General features: G+C 40.1%; 1 protein-coding gene across 2 annotated transcripts in view; it reads left to right on the top strand.

The window, feature by feature from the left end:
• The window catches only part of SLAIN2 (SLAIN motif family member 2), a 74,481-nt gene that overhangs the window by 25,023 nt on the left and 30,969 nt on the right, over positions 1 to 18,489 (top strand). For both annotated transcript variants that reach the window (XM_040966413.1, XM_040966412.1), the window contains exons 2-3: positions 8,056 to 8,204; positions 16,275 to 16,439. In XM_040966413.1, the coding sequence (XP_040822347.1) occupies positions 8,056 to 8,204; positions 16,275 to 16,439 (314 nt within the window). The remainder of the gene's footprint in view (positions 1 to 8,055; positions 8,205 to 16,274; positions 16,440 to 18,489) is intronic.

Genomic DNA, 18,489 nt, shown 5'->3' on the forward strand with positions numbered 1-18,489 from the left:
AGGTACCTGTTTCTGGATCTCTCACATGGGTGCAGGATCCCAAGACTTTGGGTCGTCCTCGACTGCTTTCCCAGGCCACAAGCAGAGAGCTGGATGGGAAGCTGGGCTGATGGGATTAGAACCGGTGTCCATATGGGTTCTCGGGCGTGCAAGGCGAGGACCTTAACCATTACGCTATTGCACTGGGCCCTATACTTCTGCCTTTATTTAAGAGTTTTACTCTGCATTGTTGCATAGTTTGCAGGATATGAGTCTTATACATCATTTAAGTCTTTTATTCTTTGAAGGTATTATGAATGAAATTTCTGTGTTGGTTTTATTAGCGTGTTCATTGGTAGTGTACAGAAAAAGCAATTGATTGTTGACCTTATATTGCTAAACCATTCTTTACACAAGAGTCTTCTCCTTCATCCCCCTTTGGATTCTTGTAAAGAATTTTCTGAATAAAGGATCATATTTGTAAATAAAGATAGTTTTACTTTTTTCCAACTTGCGTGCCATTAATTCCTTTTTCTGGCTTACTGTAATGCAATATTTAGTTAAAATTATGATAATATACATGCTTAATTTATTTCTAAACTTGGGAGAATGCATTCAGTCCTCAATCATTAGCTAATTGTTTTTAGAGTTTGTATAGGAGTACAGATATTTTTTTCCTTAATATTTGGTATAATTCATAAGTGAAAACATCTGGGCCTTTCTGGGAAGTTTACTTTTGCTGGGAGGCAGAGTTTAAGAGAGATTCTGTCCACTGGTTCATTCCCAAATGGCCACAATGACTGTAGCCGAGCTTGTCCAAAACCAGGAGCTGGGAGTTTCTTAGAGATCTCCATGGGTGGAGGGATCCAAGGACTTGAGCCATCCTCTGCTGCAGTTTCAGACCATTAGCAGGGTAGGTTGGAAGTAAAGCAGCTGGGACTCAGAACAGTGCCCAAATGGGATGCCACTGCCACAGGCAGAGGCTTAGCCTGATACACCTCACAGGTGGCTCCGGGATTTTTCATTTCTAATTTTGTTTTTTGTAAGTTTATTTATATTCCCTGTTTATTCTTCTGTTTGGTAGATTGGATTTTTCTAGGAATATTTCTATTTTAGCTCTATTTTGTTGGCCTAAGATTGTTTTGGGCATTTCCTTAGAAATCTTTCCATTTCTGTGGTATTCTAGCGATCTGACCTCTTATTTCTGGCTTACTGCCTCTTTCTGGGTCATTCTGACTAAAGATATCAACTGAATCACATGTTTTAATTTTTCACCATTTTTTGTTTGTTTTCTGTTAAACTGATTGTTATTCTTTATAATTTGTTTGTAATTTCTTTGCTCTCACTGTTCCGAGTTTACTCTTGTTCTAGTTTTAATAGCCTAGAACATCAGAAACCTCTTTTATTGTCCATTGTAAGCATTTAAGCCCTTCTTTAGCTTCATCAGAAAAAATGGTATGTTAAGTTTTTGTGTTTTATGATTTCTCTGTGGTGTTTTCTTCTTTGCTGTATAAGCATTTATAAGCATGTTCAATTTCCAGATATTTGAGATTTACTGGATTTCTTGATTTTAATGTAATTATGTTGTAAGTAGAGATCATACTTTGAAGAATTTTTAGTTGTCTTACATTCAGTAAGGCTTGTTTCTTGGTCTGTCTTGGAGAATAATCGTTGTGTACATAAAAAGAACATATATCCTCTCGTTATTGAGGTGGAATGTTCCAGAAATGTTAGTTAAGTGAAGCTGATTGATAATATTATTCAGGTCTTCTGTCTTCTTACTAGTTTTCCATGTGGTTCTGATGTTTTGAAGTATTTCTCCTTATCTCTTTTAATATTTTTTAATTGCATGTTTCCCCATTCTTTTTACTTTCAGCCAGTTTGTGATTTTTTGAGTCTTACCATTTTTTTGCGGGAATGGGAGTAGACATCATGGAGCCATGTTTTTTAGTTCAATCAATCTCTTCCTTTTTTTTTTTTAAGGTTGTGTTTATTTTTATTTGAAAGGTAGATTTAGCAAGATGAAAGACAGAGATCTTCCATCTGCAAGTTTACAAAGGGCTATAGTAGCTGGAACTTGGCTGTTCTGAGGCCAGGAACCAGGAATTTCTGTGCCTCCCACATGTTTGCAGCGGCCCAAGTACTGCAGCCATGTTATTCTGCTTTCCCAGGCACATTACCAGGGAGCTGGGTCAGAAATGACACGGCCAGGGCTGAAAATGGAGTGCTGGCAGAGGCAGAGGATTACCCTACTACGTACCAGTGCTGGGCGCCCATCTCTTCTTCCTCTTGAATACAGTGTTTTCTCAGTTCACATTTGATGCATTTTGTATCGTTTATCTCTGATCTGTGTCATTAACTGTGACTTCAGCATGAAAACTTCTAATAATATCATAAATATTGGTTATTGTGTTTTGAAAGACTCACAGTATTATTTAGGGGGGTGGAGTTGGCTCAACTGGCTAATCATCCACCTCCAAGCGCTAGAATCCCATATAGGTGCTGATTAATGTCCTGGCTACTCCACTTTCTATCTAGCTCGCTGCTTGTTGCCTGGGAGGGCAGTGGAGGACAGCCCAAATCCTTAGGACCCTGCACCCCCATGAGAGACCTGGAGGAGGCTCCTGGTTCCTGGCTTTGGATTGCTCAGCTCCATCCATTGCAGCTGTTTGGGGAGTGATCTTTCTGACTCTCCATAAATCCGCCTTTCAAATAAAATTTTTAAAAATGCTATTTAGATTGGTTTTTAGTAGGTTTAGAATACTTTAAAAACTCAGCTAAAGATTCCCTGATCAAGGAATAATTTTGTGCCAGTATTATGTTTCCAAACTTGAAGTAGTGATAGGGAGACTCAAATAATAGAAACTAGGGTGATGGTCATGGTATACTCTGGGATTATTGAGTCATTCTTTTCCTTTCCATCACGCTGGCAGTGGGCAAGTTGCTACATTACCAGTTGTCTGATAAATAGAGGAAGGAACATTTTCTGTTCCAGTTAGGAAGCAAATATTGGAATGCGGAGAAATACTGTTTATAAAGATAGGATTTAAGGACCTGGCACAGTAGCCTGGTGGCTAAAACTTCCCATCCAGCTCCCTGCTTGTGGCCTGGGAAAGTAATGGAGGACGGGGCCCAAAGCCTTGGGACCCAGTACCCACGTGGGAGACCTGGAGGAGCTCCTAGCTTCTGGCTTTGGATTGTTCAACTCTTGCTGTTGCAGCTACTTTGAGAGAGAATCATGGGATGGAAGATCTTCCTTTCTCTTTCCTCCTCTCTGTATATCTCACTTTCCAATATAAATAAATAGATTACTTATTGATAAGGGTAGGACATAAAAAAGAGTCTAAAAATGTTCTTTTTGTTTTTGTTACTGAAAGAATTATGGTACCATTAAAAAAAAAAGGTAACTAGAGAATTTGTGGTAAGTAAACATTGTTTTAATTTCACTGATTTAGAATTATTGATATTTTATATAGTTTATAATAGTTCCTATATATATATTTTTTTAATAATCTTAGTTTATTAGGGTACAAAGGGTCACGGGCTACAGGGTGAAAGTGGGTAATATCATTGTTTCCACACTAATATAATCATTTTGCCCTGTATCTTAGGGATTAGGGAGTAACAAAGGGGAAAGCCAACCCTACCTCCCACAACATCCCCATCCCCAAAAGAGGCTGCTCCTAGGGTCTGCTCATACAATTTGATAGTTCATCAGTTCTGGATTGCTGCCAATCTCTCCGTCCCAACCGTAATGAAACTATCAGAGTCCACTGGTGACAGTCTCTTGATGGTTGGGGTTTCCAGATCTGCAGTTCAGTTCGTGAAAATATCCAAAGAAACTTCATTGAGTTGATCCCAGATCTGATTCTTGAGTGAGTTTGCAAGTACGAAGACTCGAACACGTTCGTCACACCAATCAGCTTATGCATATGTGGTCGTTTGCGATTATGGGTCCGTTCGGGCTTCCAGCCTGGCTTCCTTGTGAACCAATGGGTTGTTGTAGTCCAGCTCGATTCTACCCCACTTCATACTCGGTCTTCATGCAAACAGTTGGAGCTGCAGCCAGTTGAGGCGACTCCCAAAACCCTACCAGTTCTGCCCCCTACCCTGGTTCCCATGCTTGCCAGTATGCACTGCAGGCTTGTCCAGTCTGTCCCACTCCCATTTAGCTCTCGCACACGTTCAATGGAACATTGAAAGCCTGGTTCAAACCCAACCCAACCTTTATTCCAGCCCATACACCACTGGCAGGTGCCTTTCTGTCAAGCCACCCTGCTCCTAGCCTGGGTTTCGTGCTGTCCGGACGGGTGTGGTACCCTGAGGGAGGTGCCCATACTATTTCCACTAACTAGGCCACACCACTCCTAGAGTATGCAGTCTCGGTAGTTTGCATTTGACTTGTCAGAATTGGCTCATAGTACCAGCCTCTGCCAGCTACGCTGTGCTAAGATCCAAACACCCCTCAACCCACTTAATTTTAACTTGCACCAGTCAGAACAGTCAGCTCACCGTGAGGCCCACAGGGGCTTAGTCCTGCCTAAGTCCTGAATGCCCCCATCCGTATTTTTCACACTTTCCAATGGAAGTAGTGATCCAGCAGGGCGTTGCCCGTTCCCTGTTGGCTTTGCCTCCTAACCCTGATGTCACATGTGCTGGTTGTGTGCTGCAAGCCACATCTGGTACGGGCTCAATCTCCCTTGGCTTACTTGTTGTGTACTGGTATGTGTTGCAAACCGAACCTGGCTTGACCAAACTCTGTGATCTGGTGCTCAGATTCACAGAAGTAATGTGAATCAGATTCAGCTGGTATCTGCCCCTACCATGCATGTGTATGCCAGTGGATAATTTTCATTGCTGTTTTGGGTTGTTCCCTATTGTGCTTCTTGCGCTTACCTGCATGGGACTGTGTCCTGCCAGAATGAAGTTGCCGGGCTTTCCTCACAGAACCTGTTCCCAATGCCAGTTTTCGCGCTACCAGTGGGTCCATGAGCCAAACACTACTCAGTTCGCCTGCTATCTAGGAGGAACAGTGGCTTTTCCTGCCTGTGCCTCCGACCAAGCTGGTTCTTGTTGTTGGGTATTTCAAACCCAGCCATGGCTCTTCATACCCCTACCAACTCACACCATGGTTCAGTAAGGGCTGAGACCATAACCTAGTCTGTCACTCACCCTCCCTGGTCCTCAGAGTCACAGATGGTGTTGGAATTTGGCATGGATTGGTGCTTCCCATCCAGTCACACAAATTGTGTCCAAGTAAGATTACGATCGTATCCTGATCAGAATGTAGCCTCAGTCCGCCCATGCGCTCCTTGGTGGGAAACTCAACCCAGCTAGGGTGTAGTGTTATTTCCCCAACCGGGCCTCTGCCCTGCGTTTAGAGAGTGTATAGGCCGGGGTGGTTGTCTGTCTCTGCTTGGAGAGCCCCTCCAACTTGTCGTGGCCCCTGGATGCTGTGGCTTAGTGCCTTGCCTCAACAGATCAGTATGTGCAAGGACCTACCAGGCATGAGCTGTGCTCCAACCTGTTTTCTGTTGTTACTTGTCGAGTAGGTTTGTTCAGCCCTGCCCCTTCCTGTCCCCTTCCAGTTGCTGCCCGGCCACCCCACATCCTGTTTAAAGATGCACATTTGGTGATGCTGCCTTGACCTACCCTGACTGTTGTGGATTCCTTACCATGAGTGGATGTCAGATGCGTGGTCACACCTAGCTTAGACCATTGATCCCCAGCTTGGGAAACTACCCGGGGGACTTGTTATTCCAAAGGGTTGGGCCCACACAACCCCACAGAGCCTCCCCAGCCCAAGTTCTCTTGTGTGTGGAGAGTGTCTTGATCCTGCCAAAATGTGACACTCCACAACTCCAACACTCTCAGTCGGGCAATGGTACCCAACACTGCAAAGAGGCCCCTCATAGCTTCGGTTGTGGGGCTAGTATATGGTGATCAGTTGATGTTCTTATACTAATATCCATCTCTGTATTCATAATTGAGCTGTTGCATCTGTCTTATAAAAATTATCTTCTGGACACTTTCCCCCATACCACTAGGTCTTGGTCCCCTTGTGCCTGCTTATAATCTTCATGGACATGTCACTGAGATATACCCGAAAAATTCACTTTGCACCTACATCTAAACTAGTCTTAGGTCATGAGTGACCCTGGGCCCAGCAAGTACATATCTTGTAAACCCAGAGTTTGCCCTTCCGGGCGGCAGCAGGCAGCCTGGCACCACTTGGTGCACTGGCCGCCCTGGGGGAGGCCGAGGGGACTCGTTCACTGCCTTGTGGCAGTGTCTTTGGCGTGAGTCCCCCGCATTGGGTCCGACCCGGCAGGGGCACCCCCCACAGTTGCCACACTGCAGGGAGTGTCAGTTGCCCCCAAGCCTAGTTCCTATATTTTAAAAGATACTGAAAATGCCTGATAATTTCCTAAATAGTTTTATTAAGGTGCAATTTTCACCGCATAAAATTTACCCATGCTTGTGTAATCTGCATTATCACAAAGTTATGCACTTAATTTAGTTTATTTACACTATCAAAACAAATCATTACTACCATTTAATTGAATAACATATCATCATTAAAAGACACCTAATTTGTATAGCTAACTTCAAATCCTAGGCAATTACTAGTTATTTTATTCTCCGTGGCCTTTTCCACACATTTAATATACATTTTATATACACGGCCGAGTAATCTGTATGTATTCTTTTGTGTCTGGTTTCTTTCACTGAACATTAACATTTTGAAGCTTACCCTTATTCCTTGTACTTTTTTTTTAAGTTCATTGAATAGGTGAGGAAGATACATATTCAGGATCTTGTGTTGGAGTGCAGAGTGCACCCATCCCTGTTTCCTGGTTTATTGTGAGCCGCAGGTCCTGGGACCCTAGCATTGCCCCTCTGTCCAGCCAAAGGCCCATAGTGCCCCACACCCCAGGACCCAAGCTGCAGGCACTAACATGGTGGTATGCACAGGTGTGGCCTGCCTATATTCCCCGGCCTGCACACTCTCCAACTAGTGTGTTGGTGCCTTACACTTACTAATTTTAATTTGACAAAAGAGCTGGAAAAAGTCTATATTTTCACTGCTGGTGTTACAGAGAGATACTTAAATACTTACACTAAAAAATACAGCATTTAATAGTATCCTAGCTTGATTAATGTGAACTGTGAAATTATTATCTCTTTTCCTTGTTGAAGCATCTAACTGTGTGGCTGTATCAAAGCATAGTTGTGGTTTGTTTCATAAATTCTACTTAAAATACTTTAATTTGAAGAAAACCCTGGTTAGAAATCAAATAGCTATTCACATTTTTTACATAAGGTCATACTTCAAATAAATTAACAACCACCAGTGTACTGCAGCCTAATCTGAGAACAAACTGGGGAGAGGAAGTTTAAGTGCACCTCTTGTCTGTTTCTCCTCCGTGTTTTTCCTTTTGGATACATTGCTTAGGAACTGAGGAAATGCTGCCCTGTTCTTTCCTACACTTGATCTTAGCCAAAAGGCCGAGAAGCACTTGCCCTGTTCTTTCCTATAACTGAAGTCATTTCATAGAATGATTCACATTAGGGTATTAAGGATTTAATAAGGACTTTGCTATTGTCAGGTATAATAATTGAATGGAAGACTATTGATTAAATACTGCTAAATTGAAAGCTCTGATTCACTAATGGTAGAATTTTGGTCTGAATTTGTGGTCGCAAGGAAAATGACCAAGATATTTAGCTCGTCTTTCTACCTTCTGGATTACTTTCAGTGATACAGAATCAATCATATCTAGGACAAAGCAAAACTGGAAAAATGAATGCTTTCTTTGGGTTTTGTGTTGGGAATAAAAGAGAAAAATAATTTAAAATATGTCCTTTATATTTATTAAGTACTTGAGGCTTGAGTTTATAGTGTGATTATAATTTTTTTCTTCCTGTGCACTAAATAAATATGGGTGATTTTAAACATGCACTATCACTTTACTGCCTACCCCACAATCATTCCCAAAGAATCTATTGTATACCTTGTGCTTAATAACAAATGTTATCCTTTTGGTTTTTTTGTTTTGTTTTGTTTTCTTCTAGGCTTTATTCATCACCAAAGAAAAAACTTACACCAATGCAGAAATCGGTTAGTCCATTAGTTTGGTGCAGGCAAGTTTTGGATTACCCAAGTCCTGATGTTGAATGTGCTAAAAAGTCTCTTATCCACAAACTTGATCAAACTATGTCAGGTATGTGTGTGATTTTTCTTGGAAATTTATCTTTGCTTTTTTCATCCAAAAAAAAAAAAATGTTGATTGAACCTTTTTTTCCTTTTTAAGCAAGGATTTTCTTGTTTGTTAGCATTTTTTTTTATTTCACTGAGCATACCATCATGAAAGTTCTTGCCATATACTTGTTACCTTCTTATGTTATTGCTGCATGAAATCATAAGATCTTTGACAGTTCCTTTTCTACTACACGTTAAAACTAACTTAAAATAAAAGACTGATATTTTCTCTGATATAGTAAAAAAAAAAAAATACAAATACAAAATAAAAACTCTTCCCAGTATTCAACTTTTGTGAGTTTCGTTTTCTCTGAAGATGATATACCTTGAGGGACTGGTGACACAGTATATAAAACCACTGCCTGCAATTCCTGTGAGGGCACCAGTTCTTTTCCTGTTCCTCCACTTCCAGTCTGTTTCCTTTCTAATATCCTGGAAAGGTTGTGGAAGATGCCCGAATACTTGGACCCTGCACCCACATGGGAGACCTGGAAGAAGTTCCTGGCTTCTGCTCCTGGCATCTGGCTTTGGACTGGCTCTGGCTGTTGAGACTATTTGTAGGGTAAACCAATAAACAGAAGGTCTCTCCTCTGTTTCTCTCCTTCTCTCTCTGTAAACCCTGCTGTTCAAAGAAATCAATCTTTTTCCTTCTATTTTATTTTTAATTTTATGATACAATTCCATGGGCTCTGGATTTCACTTACCTCCCTCCACAAATTCCCCCCCCCGACTGATTTCCCCATATTATTATGATAGTATAGTCCTTCATAAGCAGTCGTAAGACCATCAGTCTGCTATTCAACTGTGTCATGATTTTGCCTTTACAATGACAGTCGAGTGTCCTAAATAAATGTTTTTAGAAAAAGATAAAGCAATAGGTTTTATGTTTTTTTAAAAATGCTTTTTCTTTATATCTATTTGTTTTTAGAATTATACTCTGGTGCTTAAGTTAGATGTAGACAAGTTAGTACATGAAATAACTGGAAATTTTATAGCCAATTTTATTTAGATATTGTGAAATTTATTAAGAATTTTCATAGAAACACTTTTTGTACTTTAAGTATTTTACCTTATAAGAGAAATATGATTTATAACTTATTTAGGAATTTTTATTATTCAACAGTGAATGTTGATGGCCTAGCCATGTTCTTAATCTTGAGGATGTAACACTGAATAAAGCAAATAATGTCTGCCTTCATGGAGCTTTTATTCTCATAGAAGGGATAAGATAAACAAGTAAATAAAACATGAAAGAGGTTGACTGAGGTTTCTGTAAAGAGCCAGGGAGCGAACGGTTTATTTTTTGTGGGCTATAAGGTCTTTGTTGTGGTTGTTTAACATTGATCTTCCAGCAGGATGAGAAGCCATATACACTATGTAAATGAATGGCTGTGGCTTTGCCTGTGTCTCAGTAAAAGTACAAAACAGCTGATAGCCTGGGTTATTTTCTGCTCTATTTTAACAAGGGTATTAAAGATGGTAGGACTGTAAGTGAGGTATAATCAAGAACCAGCTCTGTGTAACAATATTTAAATTTTATGGCAGTATAGACAGAACAATAGTTGCAGTTATGAATATATATATGTGTTTTTTAATTTAATGGGAAAAATTAGCTTTTGCAAATTTGAACTTGATAATCTTAAACATTTCTTTTTCTAGTGACACTTTAAAATAATTTGTGATAAGGTAGAATTCCTCAGGAACTGCAGTATTATTTGAATGTACCAAGAAAACAGCTTCTGCTCTGTCACATCTTGCTTTCCTTCAGTGCTACCACCTAAGTTGTTTTTATGGAAGTACCCGTGCCTTTTTTGCCCTCTGTTGCACTGCTTGCTGTTTTTTATCTTCTTTGAAGGTTATGATCTTTCCGGTTTTTAAAATTTTAATTATAGTAAAAATTTACGTAGCCAAATTTTTCATTTTTGATATTTAAAAATGTAAAGCTCAGGGACATTAGGGACATATACATTGCTGTGTGCTGTCACCATTTTCCTCCAGATGGACAGAACTTATCCCAAACTTTACTTTTCCATCATCTCATACAAAATTTTTGATACTTTTATTAAACATTAATTTCTATCCCTCTTCCCTACTTTTGCTTATCTTTTTAAGAAATATTGGTTTACTTATCTGAAAATCAGAGTTACAGAGAAAAGGGGGTAAAGGAGAGAGATCTTCCACCTGTTGATTTACTTGCCAAGTGGCTGGAGTGGCTGGAGCTGGGCCAATCCAAAGTCAGGAGCTTCTTCTGTTTTTCTCGTGTGGATGTAAGAGCCCAAATACATGGGTCCTTTTCTGCTGCTTTCCCAGGAATATTGGTAGGATACTGGATAGGAAGTAGAACAGCCAGGATTCAAACCAGTGTCCACATGGAATGCTGGCACCAGAGGTACATGCCCACCTCTTGTTTAAATTATGGTTGTCTGACATTTCTCTTATCAAGGGTCTCTCTGTTGTGATGTTTCTATTTATTCATATAGTCTCCACTATCATTTTTTTTGCAAATTAGTCTCATTCATTCTGTTAGTTTTTATTGAGACCTTTTTTAGGGCCCAGTGCTATAGCCTAATGGTTAAAAGTTCTTGCCTTCAACGTGCTGGGATCCCATAGGGGTGGTGGTTCTAATCCCAGCAGCTCCACTTCCCATCCAGCTCCCTGCAGCCTGAGAAAGCAATGGAGGGCGGCCCAAAGCCTTGGGTTCCTGTAACCATGTGGGAGACCTAGAAGAGGTTCCTGGCTCCTGGCTTTGGATGGACGCAGCACTGACCGTTGCGACCACTTAGGGAATGAATCATTGGGCGGAAGATCTTCCTCTCTGTATATCTAACTTCCCAGTAAAAATAAAATAAGTCTTAAAAAAAAAAAAGAGGCCTGTTATATATCAGACTTAGGAAAGGGGTAGTAGAATACATGGTAAGAAATCATGAATACTATACCTACAATCATTGAATTTATAGGAGAAACTTATTAATATGAATGATTTTTTTTAAAGATTTATTTTTATTATTTTTTTTTATTGGAAAGGCAGATATACAGAGAGGAGAGACAGAGAGGAAGATCTTCCGTCCCATGATTCACTCCCCAAGTGAGCGCAACAGCCAATACTATGCTGATCCGAAGCCAGGAGCCTCTTCTGGGTCTCCCACAAGAGTGCAGGGTCCCAAAGCTTTGGGCCGTCCTTGACTGCTTTCCCGGGCCACAGGCAGGGAGCTGGATGGGAAGCGGGGCTGCCGGGGATAGAAACGGCACCCATATGGGATCCCGGGCATTTAAGGCGAGGACCTTAACCACTTGTGCCACCACACCGGGCCCAATATGAATGATTTTTATAACTGATGACAGATAATTAAAAGTGGTGTGTAGTGCTTTCAGAAATAGGAGATTTAGCCCAAACAATGTTGTCGGACATGAAGATTAAGAAAAATATGTCCTAAGGAGAGAAAGGAGGAATAGGGCATTCCAGATAGGGCATTTACAAAGGAGTAGTGGAAGAGAGCATGGTATATACAAGGGTCAGAACAAACCAGGAGAGACAGAAGAGTAAGGATGAGATTGTCATGAACTAAGGCCAGAGAGGTAGGAGGTAGACTGTGTAAGGCCTTTATAGAACATACGAAGTGTTTTTAGACTTGATTCTAAGAGCAGTGGGAAATATTGAAGCTTTATGCCAAAGTGGTATGGTATGTGCCAGCAGGAATTTCTGTTTTGGAAAGATGAGTAGTAGTTGGAGAGCAAATAGTGAAGTAGTATGCTCTGCTTTTGACAGGGTTGATGATGAGGATAATTGGGTGTTGGAAAAAAATTTTTTTCTGTACTCTCACACAGCAGTTACCATAGTAGTCTTCTGTGAGTTCAAAAGGTATGGAGATTTCTTCCACCCACAAGCAAACAGTTCTGTAACAGACACCAGCTGGCAGTACTGTTAGTCCACATCTGATGTCTGCTTGCACTAAAAGTGTAAGATTTTGTCCCACAGTATCACTTCCTCTACCCCCTTTCAGATAGCTATTCTAATTTCAGGTAATCTATGCTTCTGACTAATCAGTTGTAAATGGACCAATTAATCCCTCCACAGAATCAGTATTTTGCCAGAATTATGCATAGACCTCAAGAAAATACATTTACCAATTTATTATATAGGATATTGCAAAGAATGCAGATGAAAGGATGCATTAAGGGAAGAGGTATGACACAGTTCAGCTATTCAAAAATCCCCTGAAATCTATGTCTGGTGTTTTTATGGAGACCTCACTGTGTAGCTTTGAAGTAGGGACAGTGATATCAAATTGTAATTGGAAAGGGGCTGGCATTGTGGCTTGGTGGTTTAAACTGCTGCTTCCAACACTGGCATCTTGTATGTGCCAAGTTCAAGCCCCAGCTACTCCATTTGCAGTCAGCTTTCTAGTGATGCATCTGGGAAGACAAATGATGATTGTACATGTGCTTGGGCCCCGACCACACGTGTGGGAGACCCAGAAGTTTCTGGTTCCTGGCTTCAGCCTGACCCACACTTGTTTGTTTTATTCATTTAGGGAGTAAACATTCTTTTTTCCTGAGTGTGGAACAAGGCCCCTTCTGAAATAAGTGTCTTATCTACTGTCAGACAAGGTAGATCAAGTAACTTCTGGCGATCTACAAGACAAAACTGTAGCAGATTAGTTTCTATATGCTACCTTGGTGGAGGAAGAGGGATTTTAATTCTTATGGCTTATTTTATGGAGGGAGTTATGAGGCAGAAACCATGGATTTAAAAAATACATATTAAAAGATATTAAAAATACATATATGTTTATGATTGTATGTATATGTATATATGTTATATCAGAGGGGGAGGTAATAGGATTGAAAGCATATAATAGTAAAAGTTAAACAAGTTAGATATGAAGAAGGAAGAAGAGAGACTATCAGCAGTGGTTTCTGCAGTTCTAGTTTGTGTTACAGGATGTATATTGTTACCATTTTGAGGGAGAGAACTCCTAGAACAGAATTAAGAGTTGAGTAAGAGATCATAGGTTAGAATTTTTTGCATCTGCTGATTCATTCCCCCAAATGTCGTGGTGCTGGGAACCAGGAGCTCAGTCCACCTTGCTCATGGGAGGTGGGAACCCAGTCAGTTGAGCCATCACTGCTGCCTTCCAGGAAGCTGGAGTCGAGAGCTGAGCCAAGGGACCAGCACCCTGCATACTATTCCTCTACCTGTGCCATTGGCATCCCATAGGGGTGCCAGTTCATGTCTAAACTGCTCCACTTCTGAGCCAGCTCCCTACGTAACCATTTGGGAAAGCAGCAGAGGATGGCTCAAGTCATTGAGCCCTGCACCCACACGGGAGATAACAGAAGTTCCTGGCTCCTAGCTTCAGATCAGCTCAGCTCTGGCTATTGCTGCCATTTGGGGAGTGAACCAGCAGGTGGATGATCTCTGTCTCCTACTCTGTATAATCCTGCCTTTCAAATAAAAATAAGCAAATATGTTTACAAAAAATAGCAGCCATGGATCAAAACCACACAACCATTTGGAACTCAGGTGTCTGAACCATCATACACAATGCATGTCCTCTTGAGGTGAATTTGATGTGTTGATCATTGAATACGCATTCAGAGAGGGATGTTAAATGGGCAGTGTAAATAAATAATAGGGATTCTTGGGTCTGTTTTAATTGCTGTTTTGGGTGTAATTGAGATTTCTTAGGAGAAAGAAAATGGTACAGAATACATTGATAAAAGGATCTGAAATGCTAGGGATTAATAACCGAGTAAAAGAAAGTAAGCTTGATAGGAGGCTGAGGAGCAGTAAAGTGATGGCAAGAAAATAACCATCCCGTTTTTACTTGGATTGATATTTCCAGGAATATTTTACATACTAAATAGGTATAAGGTGTGTCTTACCTCAAACTACACAACTAACCAGAAGACAAATATTCCATCTTTCCAAACCAAAAGTTTTAGCCATCTTTTTTTTTCTCCTCTAGTGATTTTTTTTTTTTCAGTTAATAGCTACATTTTTTTTCTTGTGTTTCTAATTACTGTATACTACCTAATTCATTGTAGTCTAGTGGAAGCGAAAATCTCCTTCAGATTTTTTCCCCCAGCTGATTGGGTGATAGCTGTCTTGCTTCTAGCTGTAGTTTTCCTGTCTGTGACCTGGTCCCAGCCACATGTTCCTGTTTTGTCCCTCCTTGTGCTTTGCCATGCAGGCTTGCTTGCTCTTCTTCCTGTGTGTGCGCTGCATGTTCAAGACACAGCTTTTGCTAATCTTATGAACACAGCTGAAAGAACATAGCAGATTTTGAGTGCTTTCAGTGGCCTGTCATAACTGCTTGTCCTTTCAAGACTGCTGCAGTGTTTATTTTTCTAAAAAGTATTATCCAGGTTCTCTGGGTTGTAATAACAACTGTCTTTTGCTTTCTCAGTTGTAATAACTACTGTCTTTTGCTTTCCATAGCTCTTACCCCTTTATCATACTCATTTCATTTTGTCCTGTGGTTGTTCTTGTTCTGCTGACACTGCTTGGCGGCTGCAGGCATCTGCAGAGAAAGCATTATGACATATTTGTGTTTTCCCGACACTGCTTTTGTCTCTGTCCATATAGAAAGAAAAATGTTATGTTAAGTATTAATTTTCCTTGTGGATAATTTCATTTTATATCTTACCCAAATCATTATTTACTTATGTTGTTATTTGAAAGGTAGAAAAAGAGGTAGGCAGGCAGAGCTCTCATCTGCTGGTTCACTGCCAAAATGCACACAATCTCTGGGATTATGCCAGGCTGAAGCTTGGAGCCAGGAGCTTAGTCCAGATCTCCATGTGGATAGCAGGGCCCAACTTCTTGAGCCAACACTTGCTGCCGCCTGCACCCTTCAGTTTGGGATTTGATCATTTTACCTGATATTTTAATAACCATTAGACCCAATGATTGCCTCTCTGTGGTACTATTTATATAATTATGAACAAAGCACATTTTTGACAGAAACATTCTAGAGTAGGGAGGAGCTTTTTTGTTTTTAAAAAGAGCAGAAGTGTTTTTTTTTTTTTTTTAATCTTAATGTATCTGTCATAGCGTAGTATGCTAATCCTCCGACTGCTAATCCTCCACCCGCAGCACATGCATTCCGTATGGGTGGCATTTGGAGCCCCAGCTGCTCCACTTCTGATCCAGTTCCCTATTTATGGCCTGGAGAAACAGCAGAGAATGGCCCAAGTCCTTCGCCCTGGCTCCTGACCTTTATTCAACTCAGTCCTGACTGTTGGTGCATTAAGAAGTGTACTAGTAGATGAAGGTCTCTGCCACCTCCACCCATTCTCTGTCTGTAAATATCTCTCTCAGACAAAAGTAAATAAATCATTAAAAAATTTAATCCTTTCATTTTAGAGTAATGAAAGGAAACAGATATCCCTAGAGGTCACTGAGCATTGTGTAATGCTTATTAAAGAATGATTTTTATTGGGCCCAGTGCAATAGCATAGTGGTTAAAGTCCTTGCCTTGCACATCCAGGATCCCGTATGGGTGCCGGTTCTAATCCTGGAGGCCCTGCTTCCCATCCACCTTCCTGCCTGTGGCCTGGGAAAGCAGTTGAGGATGGCTCAAAGCTTTGGGACCCTGCACCCACGTGGGAAATCTGGAAGAGCTCCTCCTGGCTCCTGACTTTGGATGGCTCAGCTCCAGCCATTGTGGCCGCTTGGGGAGTGAACCATCAGATGGAAGATCTTCCTCTCTCTCTCTACCCGCCTTTCCAATGATAATAGATACAATTTAATTTTAAGAAGAATGATTTTACCAAAAGGATATAACTGGATTGGTTGAGTGGCTAATAATCTGTTTAGGAGACATTCTTATGTTTTTTTCATTGTTTCATGTATGCACTATTTTATTTATGTAGCCCATTTAAGGTAATGAAGTCTTATAGGGATTATGAAATATGATATACAGGAAGTATTCAAAAGTTAATGAAAATGACTTAATGAATTCTCTAATAAAACTTTTAAATGTCAACTTACTTCAAGCCACTAAATTTGGTTTTCTCTCTTACGCAGCTCTCAAGAGGCAGAATTTGTATAATAATCCTTTCAACTCTGTGAGTTATGCGAGTCCTTATAGTCCAAATGCCAGTAGCCCATACAGCAGTGGCTTCAACTCTCCATCCTCAACCCCAGTGCGACCTCCTATAGTCAAACAGCTCATACTTCCTGGAAATTCAGGTAAGGAGAAAGCAAAATGGAGTTACTAAGAAACAACCACCATAGTACTAAAGAGTTACGCCTGCAGCTCAGAAAATAACTTGATTATTAGTAATTAATTTAGGTTCTGTGTGTGTGTGTGTGTGTGTGTGTGTGTGTGTGTGTGTGTGTGAAATTTAGTTGATTAGAGAAAGTCTCACTGTAGAGCTACTTCCAGGTTAGTACTAGGCATAAAGGGTACAAAGCTAGATTGCATCCATGTAGCCTTCTATAGCTTGGCCTATAAGTTTGTTTGTTTTAAACAAAGCAGTTTTCTTTTTAATTATCTCCTAAAAATTGTGCATTTTATGTGGTACAATGTGATATTTCAATACAGCTATACAATTTGTACTTATCAAATCGAGATAACTGTATTTTCATTTCTTTATTTTTGATTGGAGCCTTTGAACTCCTAGTTCTGCACAAAGTACTTAATAGATGCTTGTGAATTGTAGTCACCTCCCTGTGCTGTGGAACTCCAGAACTATTCCTCTTATCCAAATGTGCTTCGGTGTCCATTATCCACTCTCTTACTTAAGTTTAAAAAAAACAAAACAAACTGGCTCAATTAAATCAGTTTGCAAGGCTGGTTATTCTGATTGAAATATCCTTATAACAGCTTAAAGGTCGTAAAGCTACTGAGTTTAACAGTTGTTTTTTTTTTTAAGGAATTAAAATAAGTTTTGATGATGCAGTTAAATTATAGTGTAAATTTAATGTGAGCCTGTCAAAAGAGTAATGGGACAGTGAGTGCTACGGGATGGAAAAATTACCATGAACTGAGGAAAGTTCTGCTTTACTCCTGTGTTTGACAGTTACTGTGTAGCCCCTACTCTTCTCTGTAATTCATTCAGTTACTTTTTTTCTGCTCTTGCTATGACTGTTACTATTGAAAATGAAAATATTAGCTGCTACAAGTTTTTGACCTATATACTCCCTGGTCTAACCACTTTACTGACCCTGCTCTTACTTAGTGTATATAGATTGTTCTTTGCCACTGATTTTTACTTATGATAAAAACAAATCAAAAAGTTTAATCTACAAGATTGGTTTTAAAATTTAAAAATTGATTTAGACATTATTTAAGCATAACCTTATATTTTTTCCATCATATATGTAGCTCTTATTTCACTGATAAAATAAATATTAATTATTTTGTGTTTGCCTTGGCTCTGCTTACGTGCCTCACATGTTGGAACTGATTCTTATGGTGAAGAATTTGAGGAAGCAATTGTTTCAAATCTAGTATTAGAAGCATTAGTGGTAGCAATAGGATTTTGTTCTTTATTAAAAGTTGGTGGTTGGTGAGATCATTTCCTTAGTAGCACGTTAAACTCTTCTGCACGACCTCTGCCTTGCTTTCTGCCCTGCTTTTGGTTTAGAATGATCATATAAATTTCAGAAAGCTTTTTTTTTTAAAAGATTTATTTTATTTTTATTGGAAAGGCAGATATACAGAGAGGAGAGACAGAGAGGAAGATCTTCCGTCCGATGATTCACTCCCCAAGTGAGCGCAACAGCCGCTAGATACTATGCTGGTCCGAGGCCAGGAGCCTCTTCTGGGTCTCCCACAAGAGTGCAGGGTCCTAAAGCTTTGGGCCATCCTCAACTGCTTTCCCGGGCCACAGGCAGGGAGCTGGAAGGGAAGCGGGGCTGCCGGGACTAGAACCGGCGCCCATATGGGATCCTGGATGTGCAAGGCGAGGACCTTAACCACCGCTCCATCGCGCCGGGCCCAGAAAGCTTTTGTTAAGCTATAAATAACTCATAAAAATTATCCATGCTTATAGGATATCATGTGATATTTTAAAATACTTTTTCTATGCAGTCATTTTCTTCATCACACTTTTTTATGCTTCACTTCTAAAAATTAAAGAATTTCTTGGACCCCATTACTAATTTGGAAAAAAGAAATTTTGTGAAAATGATATAAGAGAAGTTAGTGTGATGTTCTTTTGATCTGTTCCTAAATCTAGAGAATTTATCTCAGATTATAATTTAATTTGCATCAAATTACAGTTTTCTCATTTAG

Source organism: Ochotona curzoniae, unplaced genomic scaffold (genome assembly GCF_017591425.1).
Source record: "Ochotona curzoniae isolate NIBS_2020 unplaced genomic scaffold, NIBS_Ocur_1.0 scaffold_4505, whole genome shotgun sequence".
Lineage (NCBI taxonomy): Eukaryota > Metazoa > Chordata > Mammalia > Lagomorpha > Ochotonidae > Ochotona > Ochotona curzoniae.